This window comes from Coenobita brevimanus, chromosome 71, assembly GCF_032717465.1.
Source record: "Coenobita brevimanus isolate Jiangsu-jjx chromosome 71, ASM3271746v2, whole genome shotgun sequence".
In the NCBI taxonomy this organism is placed as follows: Eukaryota; Metazoa; Arthropoda; class Malacostraca; order Decapoda; family Coenobitidae; genus Coenobita; species Coenobita brevimanus.
The window spans coordinates 1,240,597-1,264,515 of NC_137024.1; the positions used below are offsets into that span (position 1 = coordinate 1,240,597).

At 42.3% G+C, this 23,919-nt stretch overlaps 2 protein-coding genes across 2 annotated transcripts in view; both read right to left on the reverse strand.

The window, feature by feature from the left end:
- LOC145406885 (uncharacterized) overlaps nucleotides 1–8,614 on the reverse strand; it is a 40,594-nt gene extending 31,980 nt beyond the window's left edge. Inside the window, exon 1 of the mRNA XM_080277999.1 lies at nucleotides 8,558–8,614. Within this exon, the coding sequence (XP_080134125.1) occupies nucleotide 8,558 (1 nt within the window). The 5' untranslated portion in view covers nucleotides 8,559–8,614. The remainder of the gene's footprint in view (nucleotides 1–8,557) is intronic.
- A 4,663-nt stretch (nucleotides 8,615–13,277) lies between these two features.
- On the reverse strand, nucleotides 13,278–23,919 carry LOC145406889 (uncharacterized). The gene is made up of 5 exons (XM_080278003.1): nucleotides 23,862–23,919; nucleotides 20,998–21,355; nucleotides 20,533–20,845; nucleotides 15,606–15,748; nucleotides 13,278–14,048 (listed from the first exon to the last, which is right to left on the reverse strand). Coding segments are annotated over exons 1-5 (1,281 nt in total). The 5' UTR covers nucleotides 23,863–23,919; the 3' UTR covers nucleotides 13,278–13,582.

Here is a 23,919-nt window from a genome sequence, read left to right on the forward strand (position 1 = left end):
CCATCAGTACTACCACCGCCACTACTACTACCGCCATACCACCACAACTACTGCTACTACTACTCGACCATCGGAAACCCTGCCATTTCCGTCCCTTGCCTCCGTCACAACAGCCGCCAACAAGGGCCAGACGTGGTATTCTGGAACATACGGTCAAATCTCCCTCGTAACTCTCCTTCCCTTGCCCTTCCTACTAAAATTATACAGTATTTTCACGTATATTTTCCTCTCGCAGCAAAGATTCTACGTCCCCGCACTTCCCGCCAGACATTGAGTCACTCAGCCGAAACAAATTACGTCACTTCCGCCAAAACAAATTGCATCACTACTGCGAAGGGACTGCAAGTTTATTTAAGAATCCCTCCCTAGTATTCACAAAAATACTTACGATCAGTTCAATATCATAACTAGACTTCATTCATCATCATTTGGCCAGATTTCCACATTTTGTATCATGGAACACGTAGCTCAGTGGCAGAGTAGGAAAATACTTCGGCTCTCATGTGGTTACATCACTTCCTTTCTACATCGTCCTCACTAGCACCATAGCCTACTCTAGGGTTCATCTGTTGCTGCAAAATTTCAGCACTGAAGACGAAGAGGTTATTTTCGACCCAGTTAATGTGAAAACCGTAGATGAGTCACATAATTAATCTCCTACGCTGTATAAGATTGTTTGTGTATACGTTTCTCTTCACTTGCGCAACAAAACTAATGTGAGCAGTTAACGTGCAAAGTACGTAAAAACAACATGCATCCTTGTTTTAATTATGTGTTACGTTTATCTCAGCAAATACGGACAAGTTCAAGTTTCAGCAGACATTACACTTTCGCGCCGTGATGTGACGTAATATGCCGCTCTCAAATAACTTCTGCACTTACTCTTTGACTATACCTCATACCTACGAAAAATTCGTTGTTGATAAGTATATAACGGATTTCGTATTGCTTTTGACTATTGTATTGTCGAGAAACTTAGTATCACATCTGATAATAAAAAGAGTATCAGTGTTAGCAACAACGAAATCGAACAAATACCTCCAGCCAATCAGAATCTCGGCAGAAACAATGTTGCCATACATGCCTGGCCAGATTAATTGGTATGAGGTATAGTGGCAATGAGATGTCGCGTTGCACTACTCCCTGCGTCCGCGGCTCCAGTGAGTGAAAGGCTGAAGTGAGACCACCAAGGCCATAGATGAGGAGGACAGTTGCCGAGCGTGCCTTTTTCATTTCAGCTGCCATTGGAGTTGTTGCGGTTCCTCTTCCTTGGCGATTTATCTCCTTTTACTTTTAAGTCTCTAGTGTGTTATCTATATCGATTTAATATCGGAATAATTTGTAACAGTCGCATACAGGAGGATGTTTAGGTGCGACAAGCAAAATAAATCGCTAAGAAAAGGCACTCTAAATATCCATCGACATTTGAGGCTAGTATTCAAAGGTCGGATCTCATCAACTTAGAGATTTCCAAGCACGTCTTCCTTAGCGATTTAATTTTGCATAACAGCTTATCTCCTTGAATTATATCGACAAATGTTGAATATTTAGCCTACAAAATATATAAACGTAGAGATAACGACGTAATTAAGGAAGAAGGGGGAGGGAGCCACGAGTAAACACTATCTAGGCCTATCTATTGCCAGACGCCTTAATCCCATACGGGGTGGCCACAAACATATCGCCTCCACGTTGCCCTGTCCCCCGCCATTTCACTGCCTGCTCCCAGCTCACACACCCCTCCCTCATATACCTCTCCACTCCATCCCTCCATCTCATCCTTGGCCTCCCCCTCCCTCTCCACCTCACTCACATACACTCTCCTCGTCAGTGTCTCACTCTCCATCCTCTCCACATGGCCAAACTACCTCTGTGTGTTTCTCCTAACGCCTATCACATCCACATCCATACTACAAACGCTCCTTTATATCCTCATTTGTCAGTCTGTCTCTCCATGTGACTCCACAGGCTCCTCTCAAATAACTCATTTCCACTGCTCTCACTCTTGACTTGGGTCCCTCCAACAAGGCCCAAGCTTCGCTTCCATAGGTTAGAGTTGGTATCACAATACTGTCATGTAGCAACTTTTTCACTACCATGCTCACTTCCCTGCTTCTTACCACTGCTTTCAAGGAACCAGCAACCTTTCTTCCTTGTTGTACCCTTTCAAGCACTTCACCCTCCAAACTTCCATCCTTACTCATCACACTACCCAAGTACTTAAACGTACGCACATTTTCCATTTCCTCCTCATCCAACCTCACCGTACATTCACTGACTTCACATCTCTCGAAGACCATAACTTTACTCTTCCCTACATTCACCTTAAGATTCGTTTTCTTACACACTCTCCCAAACTCATCAACCAAACCTTGCAGCTCCCCTTCGTCTTCACTCAACAACACAGTATCATCTGCAAACAACAGTACAGGGAGTTTCCAAACACTAATTTCACAATCTGCCTGTTACATATATATATATATATATATATATATATATATATATATATATATATATATATATATATATATATATATATATATATATTTATTTGTATATATCAACATATGGACCTATAATTACCTGCAGGTCGAGTATAAGGTCCTCAATGTCTGGTGAAAAGTTGGGCACAAAAGTGGGCATGGCTCGCAGGCATTTATAATTTACACCATCACTGTCTGCTCGTCGTTGCACGTCGAAATCCGAGGGGGTCAAATGTGGACACACACACACACACACACACACACGGCATCGTCGGAGGTGGACGTCTGTACCGGCGCTCCATACAAGCTCAACACGGCCAGAGGCATTACCTAAATAAGTATCTTTGAATGAGTCAAGCTCTGTACCAGGTTAGACTAAATGATTTTTCATTATTAAAAGGAAAAGAAATAATAAGTTTAAATAAGACTTTCAAACAACAAAGAACCACGATGCGTTGAGTCAGCTGGGTTTGTTTATACTACAGAAAGACAGGCAAAGCGTGCACACTGTAAGTACATACTCTGTTCATTTAGTATTACAAAATGGATACATACTTCAGTAAAACAAATTTGGAAAAGAAAAGGGATAAAAGTAAAAAGCAAAATGATGATTTCTACCAAGAACTAGTTGAAGTGGAGACTCACAATAGACTGGTTGAACGTGTACACAAACTAGAAATGGCTTTCAAAAATGAAATGGATGAAATAAAGAAGCAAATGCACTTGCAAAAGGAAGAGATAGAAAAACTAGGAAGGGAGGCCAATAAGAAAGACACAACCATCAGTGAACTAACAGTGGAATTGAATACCCTTAGGAAGAAAGTGAGTGAAATGGGAAGTACAGTAGTCAATCACGAGAGTGTTATGGAAGAGTTAAAAAATGACACGGAGACAATTAGACAAGCAAGCAGTCTTATGGACCAGAGCAGTGATATTGAGGAGAAGATAACACAGGTGAATGAAGCTGTGCAAAGCTACAAAAATGATGTAGAAATCACGTATGCTGAAATGGTGAAAGTAAAGAAAGACTTAGAAACAAGGGTGGAGGAAAAAAGCATTAAAAAGGAAGTGAAAAGAATAATCCAAAACAATCCAAAGTTAGTCAGAGATTCAGTAGAAATAAATAAATCAACAGTAATCACTGGTATAGAAGAGGAAGAAATTAAAAACAAAATCACTAGAGACAAAAAGGAGATGGCAAATGTAATGAGCTTACTGAAAGAAGTATCAGAGGAAATCTGTAGTAAAGACATAGAGGAACACAAAAGGTTAGGGAAATACGAGAAAAGCAAGACAAGACCTCTAAAGGTGACTTTCCAGAGTGTAAACACTGTGGAAGAGATACTAAAAAATGCAAAGAATCTTATGGAAAAAGAGGAGTTCAAAAATGTATGGATAAAAAGATGTCTAACACAAGAGGAACTGGAATTACTGAAAGAGAAAGGGAGGAATCAAAAACAAAAAATGAGGGAAGATCAGAAGAGGACAAGAAGAAATTTTTTTTACAAAGTAATAGGATTGCAGGTACGAAAGTGGTACACAAACAGGATGGAAGAAAAAGGAGGAAGTTAGTAGAACCATGTCATGACAAGTATATAAACAAGATGATAAAGTTGATGTACTCAAATGTGGATGGAATGGTATCTAAATTACTAGAGATGAATGATTATGTCAGAGAAAATGAACCACAAATAATATGCCTAACTGAGACAAAATTAACACCAAGGATATCCAATGACATACTAAACTTAGAGGAATACAATATATGGAGAAGAGACAGAAATTTAAAAAAAGGAGGAGGAATTATAATATTAACCAAGAAAAATCTAAAAGTCAAGGAAATAAACCTAGATATACCATCACAAGTAGAACTGATTGCAGCAGAGATCGACACATCTGAAGGTAAAGTAATTGTAGCCAATTTGTATATGCCACCCAAATCAAACACATGGGAAAGAGACGAATATGAGGACCTAGCAGAGAGTACAATGCAGAGTTTAAGATCCTTGCTACGTAAAATGGAAGAGAAATCGGAAAGAATTATACTAACGGGGGATTTCAATACAAATATAAATTGGAATACTCTAGATATAAATAGCCAAGAAAGCTGCTGGGACCAAATGCTCCTGGATCTCGTACAAGAGTTTTTCTTAACGCAACACGTGAGGGAAACCACTAGAAAAAGAGGACTTGATGTACCTTCAGTGCTAGATCTAATATTTACTAGGCAAGAAAATGACATTGACAGTTTAATATATCACCCTCCACTCGGCAAAAGCGATCATGCAGTACTAAATTATAACTTCAGGATAGCATATGACATAGTAAACAGCACTGACAGTTACAAAAAAAGACTAAACTATAAAAAGGGAAATTATCAAGACCTAAAGAAGTATTTCTTAGAAGTTGATTGGGAAAATGAGCTTAGAGGACAAGTTTTAAATGTTGTATATAAAAAATTGTGTGAATTTTATGAAACAGGAGTCCAGAATTACATCCCACAGCACAAAGAAGCAGATAAGAAAATACAGAAATGGTTCAATACAGAATGTAAAAAATCAAAAGAAAGAAGAGATTTGTTGTGGAATAGATACAGAAGACACAATAGTGAAAGGGCGTATAATAATTACAAACAGGCAAGAAACGACTATACAAGAATAAGGAGGGAAGCCCAAAAACAATTTGAGGAGGATATAATAAATAAAATTAGTGATCAACCAAAGCTGTTTTACAGCTATATCAGAAGCAAAACCAAAGTAAAAGATATAATACAATCCATCACGGACGAGGGAATCACACACAAGAGAAAGATATTTGTGAAGCACTAAATAAGAATTTTCAATTAGTTTTTACAGAAGAAAAAAATTTTGAGAGGGACTATGTGGAACACGCATGTCCACACATACTACCAGATATACAAATAGCAGAAAAAGTAATACAAGAGGAGTTAAGTAGATTAGACAGAGGAAAAGCAAGTGGTCCTGATGAAATTTCATGTTGGGTGTTACGAGAATGTGCAAAGGAGTTAAGTAAACCATTATTTTTAATTTTCAAGAAATCTTTGAGTCAAGGGAAACTACCTGATATTTGGAAAAAAGCAAATATAGTCCCCTTATTCAAGAAAGGAAATAGACAAAATCCTCTCAACTACCGACCAGTATCACTGACTAGTGTTGTAAGCAAGGTATTAGAAAAACTTATAAGAAAAGCTTGGGTAAATCATCTAGAAGAACACAGTATGATAACAGAAAGACAGTTTGGTTTCAGAAAAGGACAATCATGTGTTACTAATCTGTTGAGCTACTATGACAGAGTAACAAACACAATACAAGAAAGGGAAGGATGGGTGGACAGTATCTATTTAGATTTCAAGAAAACTTTTGACACAGTACCACACCAAAGACTTTTATGGAAGCTGTACCATCAAGGAGGAATTCGAGGCAAACTGTTTTGTTGGATGCAAGACTTTCTCATAAAAAGAGAAATGAGGACAGTACTAAGAGGAAACTACTCATCATGGAAAGAAGTGACTAGTGGAGTACCACAGGGTTCGGTGCTGGCACCAATCATGTTTTTAGTGTACATAATTGATATAAACAGTAACACTGGAAATGAGAGTTATCTGAATATGTTTGCAGATGATGCAAAAATACAAAGGAGAATTACTAGCACAGACTCTTGTAGGGAGCTACAAGAAGAATTAAATAAACTTCATGAATGGAGTAGTACATGGCAAATGGAATTCAATGTGGACAAGTGTCATGTAATCAAGTTTGGTAAAAGTGGAAAAAGACCTGATTGGGATTATAAGTTAGGAAATAAAACCCTATACACATCAGAAAGAGAGAAAGACCTAGGTGTGATTATCAATAACAGACTATCTCCGGCTGACCACATCAGCGAGAAGGTACGGAACATGTATACACTGCTTGCAAATATGAGAATAGCATTCACATACATAAATGAAGACATGCTAAAAAGGATAATAACATCATTCATTAGACCAACCCTGGAATATGCATCAGTAGTCTGGAGTCCTCATCTCAAAAAGCATATGGACAAGATTGAAAAAGTTCAAAGGGCCGCTACAAGATGGATACCAAGCTTGAGGGACCTAAGCTATGAAGAAAGACTAAATAAACTGAATCTACCAACACTACAGGAGAGAAGGAAAAGAGGTGACATGATAATGCTATATAAGTGCATATCAGGAAAGGAGAAAATAGACATAAATGATTACTTAACATATGGAGAAGCATCAGCAAGAGGACACTGCAAAAAACTGCATAAGAAGAGAGGTGATAAAGACGTAAGGAAATTCAGTTTCCCAAACAGAGCAATTGATCAATGGAATGCACTACCGAATGAAATAGTGTGTGCCAAAACAATTCACAAATTTAAGGATATGTACGATAAATATGGTCTAAGACACGGGACAATACAAGCTTGACTCATTCCTGTAAAGATACAATTAGGTAAGAACAATTAGGTAAGAACACACACACACACAAACGCTTACAAGTATTCGTACAGTATTAATGGTACTTCTGGGGGCATTGTTCACTCGCTCTAGTGTTCTCGTCCGTTCAAGAAGCTCCGTAAAACCTCTATCTTCCTAAGCGATTTATTTTTGGATGTGTGTGATTAGTATCCTTTTGTACGTCGTGTGTGTGTAACTTTTTTTTACTAGCTTCTTTTTTCTTCTCGGGTACGTCAGAATCATGGTCACTGCTATTCAGGAATCACTGCCAAATGAAGCTTTTGAAGTACTAGATCCTGGATCCTCTTGACAAACTTTCTTCCTCTTGCCCGACATTATGAAATAGCTAGGTTACTGCATGGAGTGGTACTCCACTACTGGTGTAACTTTTTTTTTTTTATTTAAAAAGAATCAAAGAATGGCAGTCAACTGCCTCATGGTTTCTCATAGATGGTTGGCTGAGGTACAGAGTACTCTCATAATATCGTCCTTAAGGTATCAGTATGGCAACACATTCGCCAATCAGCTACCCGCCCAGCTCTCTCTCTCTCTCTCTCTCTCTCTCTCTCTAATTTATGGCTTTTATAAAATTATTCCCAAGTTATTCTATTCCATTCTAAATTATGCTAAAACTTGTAATATGCTAAAAAATATTCCAGACTCGAAAGTTTGATCAGAATTATGCTAAAAGAATAAAATTATGCTAGATATGGTAACACTGGCCATCCTCCCGCGCATAAAATATCGCTACCTGAGTTCTTTGTGGGGCGCTGTTTACTGACCAGTGTGTATACAAGGCGGATGTTTAGAGGTAATATGCAAAATAAATCGCAAAGACAAAGGTGCTACGAAGTCCAAAATGCCACTTACAATACAGCCGTTAGTATTTACATTATAATTTATTCTGCACATTATTTTCTCGACAACCAAAGAGGGACGCCTTCACGTGGTGGCACTGATATAACCAGGCGGCTCAACTGCTCAGTTATACATACGTCCCTCAACTACTTCTCTATCCCACAAATGGAGGATGGGGAACTGCAGGAGGGGATTTCAAGCCTGTAGTCCACTGGGTTCTTACTCCAGATGAACCTGGGGCTACAACAACAGAAAGCTACTACCACTACCACCACAACTATTACTATTCCTACCACACTATTACTGTTATACTACTACTACTACTGCTACTCGACAACCGGAAACCCTGACATTTCCGCCCCTTGCTTTCGACACAATAGCCGCCAGCAATCGGTCGAATCCCCCTCCTAACCCTCCTTCCCTTGCCCTTCCAACTAAAAGAAATATACAGTATTTTCATGTATATTTTCCTCTCGTGGCTATTTTTTTTTTTTTTTCGGAAATGACGAGAGATTTGGAAAGATTCTACGCCTCCGAACTTCCCGCCAAAATCATGCCTGTGTCACTCCGCCGAAACAAACTGCGTCATGCAGCGAAGGAATTTTAAGTAACGTGTAGGCTTCAATACGTAAGAACAACACACATCCTTATTATACTCAAATTTCTGCAGACATTACACATTCGCGCCGTGATGTGAAGTAGCCTATTTCGGTTCCCAAATAACTAATGTACTTACTCTTAAACTAGTAGCAGTGAGAGATCGCGATGCACAACCTTATGCGTTCACGGCTCCAATGACAATGAAAAGCTGAAAGCACATCCAGCCCGCTGCACATCAAGGTCGTAGATGAGGAGGACAGTTTCCGAGTGTGCCTTTTTCGCCGGTAATTCAGCTGTCATTGAAGAGTTGCAGTTCCTCTTCCTTGGCGATTTATCTCTCCTTTTACTTCTAAGTCTCTAGTAGCCTATGTTGCCTGTATCGACTTAATATCGTCATAATTTGTAACAGTCACTTGCAGGAGGGTATTGAGGCGCGACAAGCAAAATAAATCGCTAAGGAAAAGGCGCTCTGAATCTCCAAGCACCTTTGAGGCAAGTGTTCAAAGGTCGGATCTCATCGACTTAAGAGATTTCCTAGCACGTCTTCCTCAGCGATTTATTTGTGCATAACAGCTTCTTATTCCCTTGTACGTTATATATCTGCTTATATCGACAAATAGTGAATATTTAACCTACGAAAATATATAAACGTAGAGATAAAGACGTAAACTGAGGAAGACGGGCGAGGGAGCCTTCTTAGTCCACGAGTAAATACGTCAGAGTTATATATTTTACAGTGCATTCCCCTAGAGAAGTCTCCGTACATTTTTCCGTCATAACATTTTGAAATACTTGAAATTATGAAATATTCTCCACTCATTAATGTGAACGATTAATTATTATTGCTAGTGTTACAGTAATAAGATGGAAGATTACATAACGTACGTATTACAGTGCGCATTCGGAAACATTTGCCTAACTAAAGTTTGGAAGGGCAACAATGCTCGCTGTGAAACCATCGATCACCGTAGTATTGCACAAGCGCATATCGGGCATCTCAGTGCATGGACACGCTACGACACTAAACATGACATGTCCTGTTCTGACATACCGGGCATGCCCATGAGAACGAGGATAAAAATAAATGGGTCAGAGAGGACAAGTCTATGACCTTCGTGTTAACAGAGCACCCCTCCTCTTACACCCACATCCAGATGCAGCTGATATAATGATTAAACTGAAATGTAGCCGTAGAACCATTGCAAGTGTTAAAGTACTAAAATACCCGCCGCCGCCGGACCCCCCACCCCGCCACCCCCCACCCCACCACCGAGCCGCTACCACACCACCACTCCAGGAGGACACCACGGTCGGGCTAGTGACCCGGAACAAGAGGGTCACCGGGACACTACTGTCCTGAGTCCCTCTTCCCCGCACTATCCCAACACCAGGTAAGCGGGAAGAGACAACGACCCTGCGAGCAGGACAGCCGTCACTAGAATCGGGGTGGGACTGAACTAGATTCAGTCCCAGGTGACACCACGTTCACGGCCACTGTACGTGACGGGTAAGGAGCGGCCACTGTACGCCCTTCAGTTACCTCCCGAAGGGCAGGCAGGCCCAAGGCTACGGTCAAAGTACGTACCAGGGTAGACAGACCTACGGCTACGGCCTCAGTACGTACTGGAGAGGGTGCGGCCTCTGTGCACCCCTCTCCTGCCTTTCTCTCCTACGGGAGCAACACCGCGTTCACGGCCACTGTACATGACGGGGAAGGAGCGGCCACTGTACGCCCTTCAGTTGCTTCCCAAAGGGCAGACAGGCTTACGGCCATGGCCAAAGTACATACCAGGGTAGATTGACCCTTGGCTACGGCCTCAGTACGTACTGGAGAGGGCGCGGCCTCTGTGCACCCCTCTCCTGCTTTTCTCCCCTACGGGAGCAACACCGCGTTCATGGCTGCTGTACGTGACGGGGAAGGAGCGACCACTGTACGCCCTTCCGTTGCCTCCCAAAGGGCGGATAGGCCAACGGCTACAGCCGCTGTACGTACTAGGGTAGATAGACCCAAGGCTACGGCCTCAGTATGTACTGGAGAGGGCGCGGACTCCGTGTACCCTTCTCTTGCCTTTTCCTCCTTCGGGAGCAGCACCGCCAGCACGGCCACTGTACGTGTGGGGGAAGGAGCGGCCACTGTACGCCCTTCAGCTGCGAGCCCTAGGAGTCACGAAACCACGCTCACGCCCACTGTACGCCCTTCACTCGTGATTCCAAAGGCCCTCCCAACGCAGGAAGTCCCTTGCGCGGCCGACCCTCTCCCTCTTGGCTGCGTGGGATGCCCTTTGTCCCCTTCCGGGAGTGTTGCCCTGGAGGTGCTGCCAGAGTGGTGGAGTGGGCCCAATACAGGTCATACCATCTACCCCTGGGAAATCCCTGCCCCTGCTGGACACCCGATGGAGACGGTGCCGCAGCTCACCCCTGTCGGCGCCTCCCCCTACAGGCGACCGCAGTTCCAGGACCACCAGGCTCGGCCAGCAGACCCCATGTCCGGGCAACCCAGGCTCTCTCTCTCCACAGAGCCAGAGGCAACAGGCCCGCCTCCTACAGCTGTTTGGCCCCAGTCCCGAGGGCCACCTCTCAGGTCGAGGCCCCCAGACCGGAGGGCCGTCCCTGCACCCCACCGACGAGGCTACAGTACGAGGGCCTCCTCTCAGGTCGAGGCCCCCAGACAGGAGGGCCTCCCTGCACTCCACCGACGACCAGGACCCGGGCAGTGACTCCCCTCCGGGCAGTGTATTGCCCCCTGCAGGAAGGCTTCCCGTAGGGCCTCCCCCTCACGCCCGGACGCTGTAGTGAACCATACCCAGTAAACACGGGTAAATAGTGACATTGTGTTGTTGTGAACAGTCGAGACGGGAAGGTAACAGTGAGCAGTGACAAAGTGAGGGCCAGAATAATACCAGTGACAAAGTTACCAATAATCTACTAAGGCCCGATGCCCGGCAGAATAGGAAATAGCCTAAATCCCAGACAAAAGAACTTATAGAAATTGTGGACCAAGACTAGGGTGCGTGGGAGAATTAAAAGTCTACGAATAAGTGTCGTCGCAACTAAGTGACTCCATCAAGTGTCGCGACCCGCACCCTATCCAGTTATAGTAATATTCACCGCACTAACTCTTGGCCCTGTCCACTCCTAGTGCATCGGACTCAAACTATATAATACCAGTTCTGCTTATATATGAAATACGGGTATCACGATATTGTAATTAATTACCTAAGTGCAAATGAAGAGTACTGTGTCTCAAGTGTAACTGTCAACCTTGGTGTTAAAGGCTAACTCTGTGTCCCTGTCTACTGTATATCCAGTACCTCTCTGCTTTATATTGTAACGGTGTAGGAATTAAGGCAATAGATGTGTTAAGGTGTACTGCCTGGTTTTTATATCCTGTTCCTTTGTGGGTGCTTTACTTCCGGTCCGGAAAGAGGACCCCGCTCAGTCGCTGGTGTTCTTAGGACGAGAAGTCGGACTAAAAACACCCAGCATAACAAGTACAAACTGAGAAGGGTGCTTTTGTAGGAGAAAAAAAAAAAAATCCTGAGATCATTGAACTGATTTGTGTTGCCCGATTTCCGAAAGGACATCATGCCTAATCACTTTTGGGACATTGTTGATGAAGTGCATTGGAAGTGGAACAAAACTGGGAAACAACAAATACCTACACTACTTTTTGAAAGAGGTTACTTTGCCAGTGCAGCCCAGGGAGGCACCAGTATCGACCCATAAACCAAGACGTGGGGAAGTACCTGCACAGTGGCCTCAGTGTACTTCAGCTTCATCCTGAGGACAAACAGCATAATGTGGTAAAATCAAGCCAAGACGTTGACTGCTGGCCTGGGAAGCCTTATTTGTCTGTCATTACCCACAGCACCTGTTAAAACGAGTGCAGTCTGATGAAATGTTGGACAGTGGGGAGTGACACACCACCGAAGCAAGGGTACCTGTGGTGTGTTTTACTACCACAGAAGTAAGGGGTCCGTCTAAAAAACACAAATCTGGCTCGTTTAGCTGTCCGGGCAACAGTGAGTGTGCTGGCACCATAGATGGCACCCTCTCCTTATATTTTTAGGAGGGCACACCTTATATGCTCACATATTTATAAGGGAGTAATATTCTGAACTCACCATTGATATGGTACAGAAAGTGCGTTTGCCCTCTGGTTCCTGGGAAAGGTTAACGAGAAAGCTAAGGAGTGATGATACGGGCGGGATTCTCAAAGGTATTACAATGAATTCCCTGTCGTATCCATTATTATATTATTATTATTTGAGAGAAGGACCTGGAAAGCAGTGTGCAAAACATTTCTATGACCAGTATTTTGGTCGCTTAAGGAGGCTTCCTAGCACCTTTTCCTTAGCTATATATTTTTAGATATAAGTGGTTAATATCCTTTATCTCTTTTCTGTCGCTGCTTCAGTGGTCACTGCTCCGCTGAACTGTCTGCTTGCATCCCACCACCACTAAGGCGGGCGCATAGTTAAAAGACTCTCATCCCTTTTCTGTCCAACTCTAATGCAAGATTTAACCGTTACTCCCAGTCCTTCATGAATGCAACAGGTCAACTCTGGAACTATCTCCCTTTGTCTGTACTTTGTCCTACTGCCTATGATTTCCAGTCTTTCAAACGCAGTGTCCAGGCATTTCGAAATAAACAGATTTTGAATTTGGCTCTCTGCTATCGTTTTTATTTTTTCTTGGAGGAAAGAATTTGCAGGTTCCTGGCTTTTGGTTCTTTATTAAATTAATAAAAACAATAGTATTGATATAGTTCATATTAATAACAAACATGAGGATATCGAGGCATACACTTCAGAATATGTTGTTATATATTTACTGGTATACATGTTATAGTCTTTATTTACTGGTGCAGAGATCACATTTGGGTAGATGCAGCATTTATGCCAAAAATACCCTCTTAATTTCAATGTATAAACATTTTCTTAAGTCAGAACTACAATCTAAATACACATACATTATTGCTTATATATGTGTGCTGTTGTTTGTTATCTATCTATCTATCCACAGCCAGACGCCTCAATCCCGTAAGGGGTGAACACAGGTAAATTGCCTCCATGTCGCCCTATCCCCTGCGATTTCGCTGCCCTCCCCCCATCTTACACCCTCTTGTCTAATTACATACAGCTTACGTCCCCCTGTTAAGTTACGCTGGTATAATTCCAGCTTCCACCATTTCGTCGAACATGTCAAGCAATCGAGGTCTCAGCAGTCCATCAGACCTCTCACTCATTTTCATTATAACGTCTTTTCTTTCCTCAAAAAACTTATCTCCATTATCGTCCAGCATTTCCATCATGTCAGCAACGTCTTCAGGTTCACTCAAGACAATTGGAATGAGCAATAACCCCCACACACAGCCGAAGATCATCCGGCGCCGAAACTCTTCTTGAAGCTCTTGAAGTGTGAAGGGAACAGGAAAGTCAGCATCGGCCAATACCCCACTGAACGAATCGTAGTAGGTCTTGAGGAACTCCTGCAGGTTGTCTTTACGAACAGGGCCATTGAAGCTGGAGTACAAGAAGTAGTTAAGGTCGAGGGCAGGAGAGGCTTTACGCATAATCTGCAGGTCCACCAGCATCACCTCCACAGGTTTACCATCATCGTCATATCTGGCGGGTACAAGTTGAAAAATTAATATGGGGTTTTATATGTCAGTAAGTACTTATGACTGACTGCGTGACTTGAGACGGAAAAAAAAAGTGTGAACAAGACTAGAATGGCACTCAGTAGAGCACATACTTCCCCCAGGGCCCAACATGCAGTTCTTTTTAATTCAATCAAGTCCTATTTGTTACTGTACGGCAGCTGGAAAAAGACTACCTTCCTATAAAAGCATATTTAAATCCGCTATATCCGGAATTTTATATGGATCCGCACCAAACTGTACACATTCGTAGATTCCAACATCCTAAATATGTTTGATTTTTTTCATCAAGATCCATGTAATATTCACTGAAAATTTTACGAAAATGTCGAAAAACTCCCTATCTCGCAATGTTAAAGAAAGAGAAAAAAAATTCCTGGATCCGCACCTTTATCCGGATCCGCACCAAAATTTAATGGAGTCTATTCTGGGCCAAGGCCCATTCTTGTACCAAGTTTCGTGGAAATCCATCCAGTAGTTTTTGTGTAATCTTGCTCACAATCCACCCAACCAACAAACAAACGGACAGGAGTGAAAGCATAACCTCCTTGGCGGTGGTAATAAGAGTTACAGAATGAGTTTTTTCAAGTGACATTACGTCAGTGAATGAGGATAAGTGTGAGCACAAACAATCAGGTGAGTGAGACTGACAAAGAGCAGATGAAACTGAGACTGGGGGATACATATCTGGTGAGTTCAGCGTGTGTGAGAGAAATCGTGAGCATGAATGTGCATGAGACAGAAAGGGAGCGAGTGATAACGGTAGGTGGGAAAGGGTGTGAAAGAATTCCCCTTTTTATTTCAATTTAATGTTGATGTTCAAATGCCATTTTAAACATTTAGTCATAAAGATAAAAATAAAAACTTATCTAACTCGGCATTTTTCACGTACTCGACGACGCCCTTATCAAACGATATTCATTGTGCATCTGGAAAAGCAGGTAAATGCAAGGTAGATAGGGATGGGTATGGTTAAGTCAGCGAAGGTGGAGGGTAGAAGGGAGAAGAGGAGTCTGCCTGTCAGGTGGCTATGGGCTTGCTTTATCTCCTGTCAGTTGCCAGCGACGCTTGGTGGCAGCCACGTGAGATGTGCCCACACCTTTGGCAAAGTGGGGACACCTACTCTCAGTGGACACCTATATGCAGGTGATCAAGGCGCATCCAATGTAGGTGAAGCAAGTGCGATCTGACTGGCTCACGTCCCAGCTGGTAGTGAGTGTTGGAGTTGTAGGTATGCATAGGTACACGGCACACCTGTCCCCGCAGCTTTTACCTGGGTGATGTGGTTATGCAGGGGATCTAATGTGGCACTGTACTGGTGGAATTATGATGATGATGATGATAATGATGATGGTAACAACGACGACTACCATGATGATGATAATGTTAACAACGACGACGACAACAAGGATGATGGCGATGACGATGATAACAATGATAATGACAATGATGACGACAACAACGACGACAATGATGATGATAACGATGAATCATCGTCGATGATGATGATGATGCTACGTACCTGAACAAAATATTGTTGTTCCAGCAGTCCCCGTGGTTTAACACTGCAAATTTAGACTCCACACGAAGACAGTCCAAAAGGATGTCCACGGTAGCCTCCTTGGTGTCCTTGATCCACTTGACCACGTTCTCATAATTTGGAACCTTCAAGGGGAAAAAAGTGCACTGAGAAATACTGCAATTTTTTTTTTTTTTTTTTTTTCACTATGCTACATAAACAAAAACTGCACGAAAATCTTGGCCAAGTTAAAGTCACGAAGAAGTGCTGTGGAAAGGGTGTAGTGATGTAGGCTATATATTTTTTGCCTTTCCTTCCTCTCACTAAGTTAAAGAAAGAAGATTTTCCAAATTTATGAAAAAGCTTTGCCAAATTAATATGAAAATACTACAACCATAAAGACATACATATACCCTCTTTAACTTGGCCCAAACCCTTAAATACATACGTTCAAAAATTGTCACTAATACATATGGTGGGTGTGAGAAACCCATTTTTCGGAAAATAGAACACCGAAGTTAGATCAAAATATAATAAAACTAAAAATATACATACAAAATATAAGCCTTGTACTTGCATTTCCACATATAATAATTGACTGTAAAAGAAAACTTAAGGGTGAAGGGGTAACTCAGAAGAAAACACCAAAAATGGGGAACATGTGCAATGCAACTTAAAAGAAAGAAAGAAAAAAAAAAAAAAATCTGAGGTAGGGTTATCACTGCAGCTGTGGACTTCTCCACTTGCACACACTCTCCTTGATCAAGGGCGCTGCAGCTCATTGCGCCAAAACTTGTAGTGACTCAAACTGGCTGTGGTAGAGGTCAACAAAAAAAGCGACATTTGTTAGTAAAAAAAAATCCATCCATCCATCCATTGCCAGACGCCATGTATCCCAGACGGGGTGGCCAAGGGCTTAGAGTTAATTGTTTTACGGGGAGGGGCACTAATCCTCCACCAACCCCACTTGACACGTAGGGATGCCAACAGCATCTGGTGTTCCCAGGCGGTCACCCATCCAAGTACTAACCAGACCCAACGTTGCTTAACTTCGCTGATCGGACGGACAAACGAAAAATAGTGATTTTTCATGTAATCATTTGCCCCTGAAATTGAACACTACATGGTATTTGGACGTTCCAGGGGCTAATCCCACTGATTTAGAACCATACCCTCCCCCTATTTTGGGGGGGGCGTAACTTAAATAAAACATACGTTCACCTGTAAATGGACATTACTTGAGGTGTGTACAATGTTAATATGCTACTGATGCCTCCCAATTGCTAAAAATATTAATTTTTAACCCAAAATTGTTGTTATTTGTCACTTCTTTTATATTTTGGGGCGTAAGGGAATTAATTACTAAGAATTCTATGACGCGTGGGTTGACTGGGGTGGATGTGCGCCTTTGTTTAGGTTTGTGGGGACGCTCGTTATTGTCAGTGGAATTTTCCTAACTAGATGAGGGAGCGTAATCTTTATCAGTGTCACTATCATGGACCCCTGCATGTTCAACACTGCCACTTTTTTCATCATCATGGGCCTCCTGTTCGTGATCACTTTCATCACGACCAACTACATCGAAAAGGCCTGCGGTATTCATCGTATGGTCTAGTTCTTCGTCACTCACAAATGGTGGGCCATATTTACAGTCTGTGCACTAAATTGTCCGTTATAACAAATATTCACTCCTATCAAGGAAAAACACCTTACTCTAAACTATTAACACTTACAGTGGGTTTGACAAACCCGTTGTCAAAGATGTACGGCAGTGCATATGTCGGGTGTGAGACGCCCAGACACGTCACTTTGGGAATTTCCTATAGAGAGAGTGTACCAACGGTTCCTCTCCCTGCCAGAGCAACTCATGCAATGAGGGTATATGGGTCACGCAGCGGCCTGGGACAATGACCCACGCGTAGGTCACGTAAACACAAGATAGTATCGGGTGTGACACACCCACATATGCATTCTAGGGTAAAACAACATCTCTGCCTTGAATACTGATTTATTGGTCAAGATTAACACTAGAATATGTTGCTAGTCACGAAGAAGTGCCATGAAATGGAAGTAACTCCGCAGCAGTGTCCGTAATTCAGCCACGTGATATAGGCTGTAACAGGACGAAAAATCTACTCCACGCTGAGGTGAACAAAGTATTGTGTGATATTCTCAAACAAGAGGATACTGGGGTGAACTGTGTAGAGTAAATCGGTAAAGCAAGGGCGTCACGAAATCTCCTGTCACCGTTTACAAGCAAAAGTGCTACGTCAAGGGGTAGATTATCAAATTTATCAGTCTTGGAGCAGTATTCTTGTGTTGTTAGGAAGCTCACTAACACCTCTTTCTTACTGGTTTATTTCTGATTCTGCCACGTAGCTATATTCTTGTGTGTTATTCGTGCAATCTATGTCGATATTAAAAAGATATATGCAGCAAAAACATAGGCTATTAATGGGTAGTTTGGAAAATAAATCGTTAAGGAAGAGGTGATGGGAAGCCCCCTTGCTCAGCGGGACTGCTGCCCCTGGTAACTGATTGGATAAGATAACGTGAACAAATAAGCCACGTATTCTCGTTGGATAAGGAAGCTCCCTAACACCTCTTCCGTAGCGATTTATTTTTGGATATGGCTGGTTAACAACTTTCTGTAATTTATCTTTGCAGATTATGGCCGTACTGGGAGATTTAATATATCCTTAGCACTTCTTCGTGACTAGTACCAAAATCTAGTGTTAATTTAATGTTGCAGCTCAGGATTCAAATTGAAGAGATGGCAATTTCAGGCCAGGGTAAGACTAGATTTTTTTTTTTTTTTTTAAACAGGGACAAAACCAAAACACCCCAGATTACTGCTTTAGCAGATGAGTGGATGGCTACAACTCCAGGTAGATTTTAAACCAATACCTATACATGCTGCTGTAGGGAACTCTCACTTGCAGCACACGCACGCACATACATAAAACTCTCTCTCTCTCTCTCTTTCTACCACACACACATACACACAAACACACACACAATACAAAAGACAAACTAAATAATAACTGGAAAGAAAAGGAAAAGTCTGTAAAAATTAAGAGGTGATTTAAACCTTCCCGTGAGAGCATCAGAGTGGACCCAACAATAGACGAAACTGTGTAGCTTGTGCCCAAATAAATAAAGAAATGCACAAATAAAATGATAAAATAGTAATATAAGACGGACATTACATACTTCACATCCAGCATCAGTGGCGGTACACGACTCTAAGGTTGTTATTATCGTGCCCTGGCGACTTATCATTCAAAAGTGCGTCTGATTTCGTGTATAATATGAGACGTATGTGATTCGTGTATAATATGTTCGTGTATAATAATATTCGTGTATAACATTCGTGCATAATATGATTTGTGTATGATACGAAATCGGACACACTGTTCAATGGTAGGCTGTCAGGGTGCGATACTGACAACCTCAGAGTCATGTGCCGTGACTATAGTGGTAAAATAATAATAATAATAACCAAAGGCCAAGGGGAAATCACACCAGCTGCGAGCCAATACATATCTAGCACGGCTCAGAATATGACCTTGGCCTTGACCTACTCTCACCAATTTCGAACTCGTATGAGATTTTCATCACTACTACACACCCGTAACATTTTGTGATGATATCTTGAACGGCTGCGAATATCATACTATAGTAGGACTCGCGCACGTTTGCGGCTGTGGTGTGGTCCGCACCTGTGTACAGTGTTGCCACGTTTTCTATACCGTTATCTCTCTCTCTCTCTCTCTCTCTCTCTCTCCTGGCGGGAAATGTGAGCCACCCTGAGTACTTTTGATTCTTTTATAGGTTATTTATAATTGTGCTTTCATCTGTTAATTTGGTTTTGTTATATTTAGTAGTAGATGGAGTGTCAAAGTTACTGTCTGCTGAGAGGTTTGTTACGTTACTGATTCATACACCCCGACGTAGTGGGGTGTGGGTGTAGGTGTGGGTGGGAGTGTGGATGTGGGTTTGTTGGGGTGGTGGTCCAGGGGGGAGGGGAAGTGTGAAGGGGGATTTGACCTGAGACACCCAGGAGGGATTAAGAAGGGAGGAAAGGGGAAGGGGGGGCTAGATTCACCTACCACATGGCGGGAAATGTGAGCCACCCTGAGTACTTTTGATTCTTTTATAAGTTATTTATAATTGTGCTTTCATTTGTTAATTTGGTTTTGTTATATTTAGTGATGCCGACAATGCATTCAATGCATGCCCCTCTCCTGCCTCTCTCTCTCTCTCTCTCTCTCTCTCTCTGTAGGGAAGCTATCTGTCAGTGCTGCCACTCACAAGAATTATATGAATTATTTCTTTTACTTTGGATATTGGCATATTTCTTCTTTTTTCAGGCTCATTCTATTATATCCATAACTGTAATATTATTAACCACCCTAAAACTACGCTAAAAAACATTAAAAGTGACTGCTATTTCTTTTAGCAACACTGTACAATATGTATGCCATGTTTCTGTGTTACTGTATAAATATTTTATGCATAATTAGATTACTGTTGATTCATCCATCAAAATACACAAGTGTAAGTTTTATTCATCTGAATTTATCGAATTTGTGATGCCTTGTACATAAATAGCTTCCGTTTCACATCGCAAGTTGAGGAAACGTGGCACCATTGTAAACAGGTGCGAGCCACACCACAGGCGCTTACGGGCGCAAGGCCGACTATAACAGACACACAGATCATGACCTACTTACGCCAATTTCGAACCCGTAGGAGGTTTTCATCCCTATGGCACACCCGTATAATTTTGTGACGATATCTTGAGCAGTTGCAAAGTTATCATGCTAACAGACAGACAGACAAACAGACAGACAAACTGGAAACAATACCAGCTTAACTACTGCAGCTAGTAATAATAATGAGTGAGAGAGAGATTAGGAATACTAACCTTATCCATGACCATAGCTCCAGCTTTCATCTGCTCCTCCATCATTTTTTTGAAAATTGGGAAGAAATCTTCATCTTCTATCCACCTCTCAATAAGAAGTGGCCAAGTTTTCTGCATGTCTTTGTTGGGCAGTGCTGCTTCCATGAGGACAGATGCAGCGTGTAGCCTACCCATCTCCTGCAGCACCAGCGTGGCGTGGGGCACATCCATCCCTCGCCGTCTGTCATACATCTTAAATCCTCGTGGCCGTAAGTCTTCCACCATTATTGCCTCCTTCCTCGTCTCCATACAAGAGGCGATCCCCTTGGGAAACCTGACAGTGCCGTGGGACAGTTATTAGTTTTTTGCGCAATGGACGGATATCGTTTTGTCACGTTCAATATGACATTCATAGAGCTTCCAATAACCTGAAGACAATGCATCATCATCATCATCTTCATAATAATAATAATAATAAATTCTTACCGTAGGTCCGTAATCCCATGCTGTCTCAGAGCCTCATTAAGTTTGCTTGCTATTTCAATGTAGCACATCGATTCCTTCACAAAAATATCGTGTACCAAGTCCCCCATGGTGTCAGACTGGACCTGGGACAAAGGATGTGTGATTTTAGCTACGTAACTGGTCTCCTTCTCCTCTTCACCCTCTCTGTACCGCACCGCCACGCCCGTCACGATACACGCATAGTTGTCGCCCTTGTTCGTGAAATCCTCCACCCTGAAGGAGACCAGGCTGGCAGAGTCCCCCTTGTCTGCTTTCAGTGTGGCCTTCACCAGCGCCTCCGTCACCAGGCATCGGTTGTCGGTGGTGGGTGCCGCAGACACTGAGGATGTGCAAAATAAACGGTGATATTTATGTTGCCTTTCAAGTCATTGAAACACATATAATAATAAAGGCAAGTGTTTTTATGTTTGTTACCTATAAACTGGACTCCCTTAGGGTCTACCCCCACATATGATACATATTCTGAATCAGCATGATCCAGGGAGTGCTTTGGTATATAATTCATTAGGATTAATTTTATGTTGAAAAGTTACATTAGGTATATTGGCTGAAGGCACAATCAGCCCTCAGCAGGAACTAGCCGAAAAAGCCCGACCAGAGGGCGGACCTTTTCAGCTAGTCCTCCAATAATTTGCCTAAGCAGCTTTATATATGTTTTATATACACATCATGTTAACATTTGCCGTAATAGTAGTGGTAGTGGAAGTGATGGTGGCAGTAGTAGTAGTAGTAGTCGTAGTAGCAGTAGCAGTATGTGACAAGAAGTAGTTGCAGTAGTAACAGTGGTGGTAGTGGTAGTAACAACAACAACAATAATAATAATAATAATAATAATGAACTAGAAAGCATTCAGAGAGTGCATACCTCCGCCAATGCGACTGCCATTGAAATGGATCCGGATCAGGATCTTTGGGCGTAGGACCGGGATCTGCCCCCCAATTTAATCAATTCTCTCTTGGTCCATGGCCCACATTTCCACAAAATTTCATTAAAATTAATTGAGAACTTTGGGAAATACTGTGTGGGACACTCCGGATCCTAATCCGGCCCAAAATTTAATTATTTCTTCCATGGCCCATGGCCCACCTTTTCACAAAATTTCATGAAAATCCGTTCATAGTGTTTTTTTTTTTAGCAATCCCGGATCCAGATCCAGATCTGCCCCCAAATTTAATAAAGTCTTTCTTGATCCATGGTCCACCTTTCCACAATATTTCATTGAAATTCATTGAGAACTTTTGGAGATATTGTGCAGCATACAAAGAACCCGGATCCGGATCCGCCCCAAAATTTAATAATTTCTTCCTTGGCTCATGGCCCACCCTTTCAAAAATTTCACCAAAATCCGTCCATAAATTTTTGAGTAATCCTGCTGACAGACAGACAAACAAAAATACAAACGCCAGGTAATACATACAACCTCCTCGGCGAAGGTAAACATCCATTACTTTCAAAACGCACAAGGAGAAGCAAGTAAACACCCACTCCCCACACCTGTTAAAAGGGTCAATCGATGACCTTTGTCCTGTGACCTTAACCTCCAGCCGAATATTCTCATATTACATCACCACCATACGATCTTTAAACCTGCATGTCTATCACACACACACACACACACACACACACACCAGCAGCTTGAGCCATCCTCCCGCGCATTAATCACTAGCTGAGTACTTAGTGGGGCGCTGTTTACTGACCACCATGTATACAAGGCGGATGTTTAGAGGTAATATGCAAAATAAATTGCACAGACAAAGGTGCTACGGAGCCCAAAATGCCACTTACAATACAGCCGTCAGTATTTACATTATAATTTATTTTGCACATTATTTTCTCGACAACCAAAGAGGGACGCCTTCACGTGGTGGCACTGATATAACCAGGCGGCTCAACTGCTCGGTTATACATACGTCCCTCAACTACTTCTCTATCCCACAAATGGAGGATGGGGAACTGCAGGAGGGGATTTCAAGCCTGGGTTCGTATTTCAGATGAACCTGGGGCTACAACAACAGAAAGCTACTACCACTACCACCACAACTATTACACTTCCTACCACACTATTACTACTACTACTACTGCTACTCGACAACCGGAAACCCTGACATTCCCGCCCCTTGCTTTCGACACAATAGCCGCCAGCAATCGGTCCAATCTCCCTCCTTCCTTTACCCTTCCAGCTAAAAGAAATATACAGTATTTTCAAGAATATTTTCCTCTCGTAGCTTTTTTTTTTTTTTTTTTTTTCGGAAATGAGAGATTTGGAAAGATTCTACGCCTCCGTACTTCCCGCCAAAATCATGCCTGTGTCACTCCGCCGAAACAAACTGCGTCATGCAGCGAAGGAATTTTAAGTTTATTTAAGAATCCATCCCTAGTATTCACAAAAATACTTACGACCGGTTCAATATCGTAACTGTACTTTATTCACCATCACTTGGCCCAGATTTCCTCATTTTGTATCTTGGATCACGTAGCTCAGTGGCGGAATTGGAAAATACTGCAGGATCAAGTTGCATGATTTCCTGATCGCTTCATCCTGACTTGCATATTCTAGGGTTAATCGATTGTTACAACTCAGCACTGGAGACGCAGTGATGGTTATTTCAAGTTAATGTGAATATCGCAGATGGATCATGTTTATCAACCCTCCTTCGAAGTATAGGATTGTTTACGTTGCTCTCCGCTTGCGCAGTGAGCAGTAACGTGTACAATACGTAAGAACAACACACATCCTTATTATACTCAAATTTCTGCAGACGTTACACATTCGCGCCGTGATGTGACGTAACCTATTTCGGTTCCCAAATAACTAATGTACTTACTCTTAAACTAGTAGCAGTGAGAGATCGCGATGCACAACCCTATACGTTCACGGCTCCA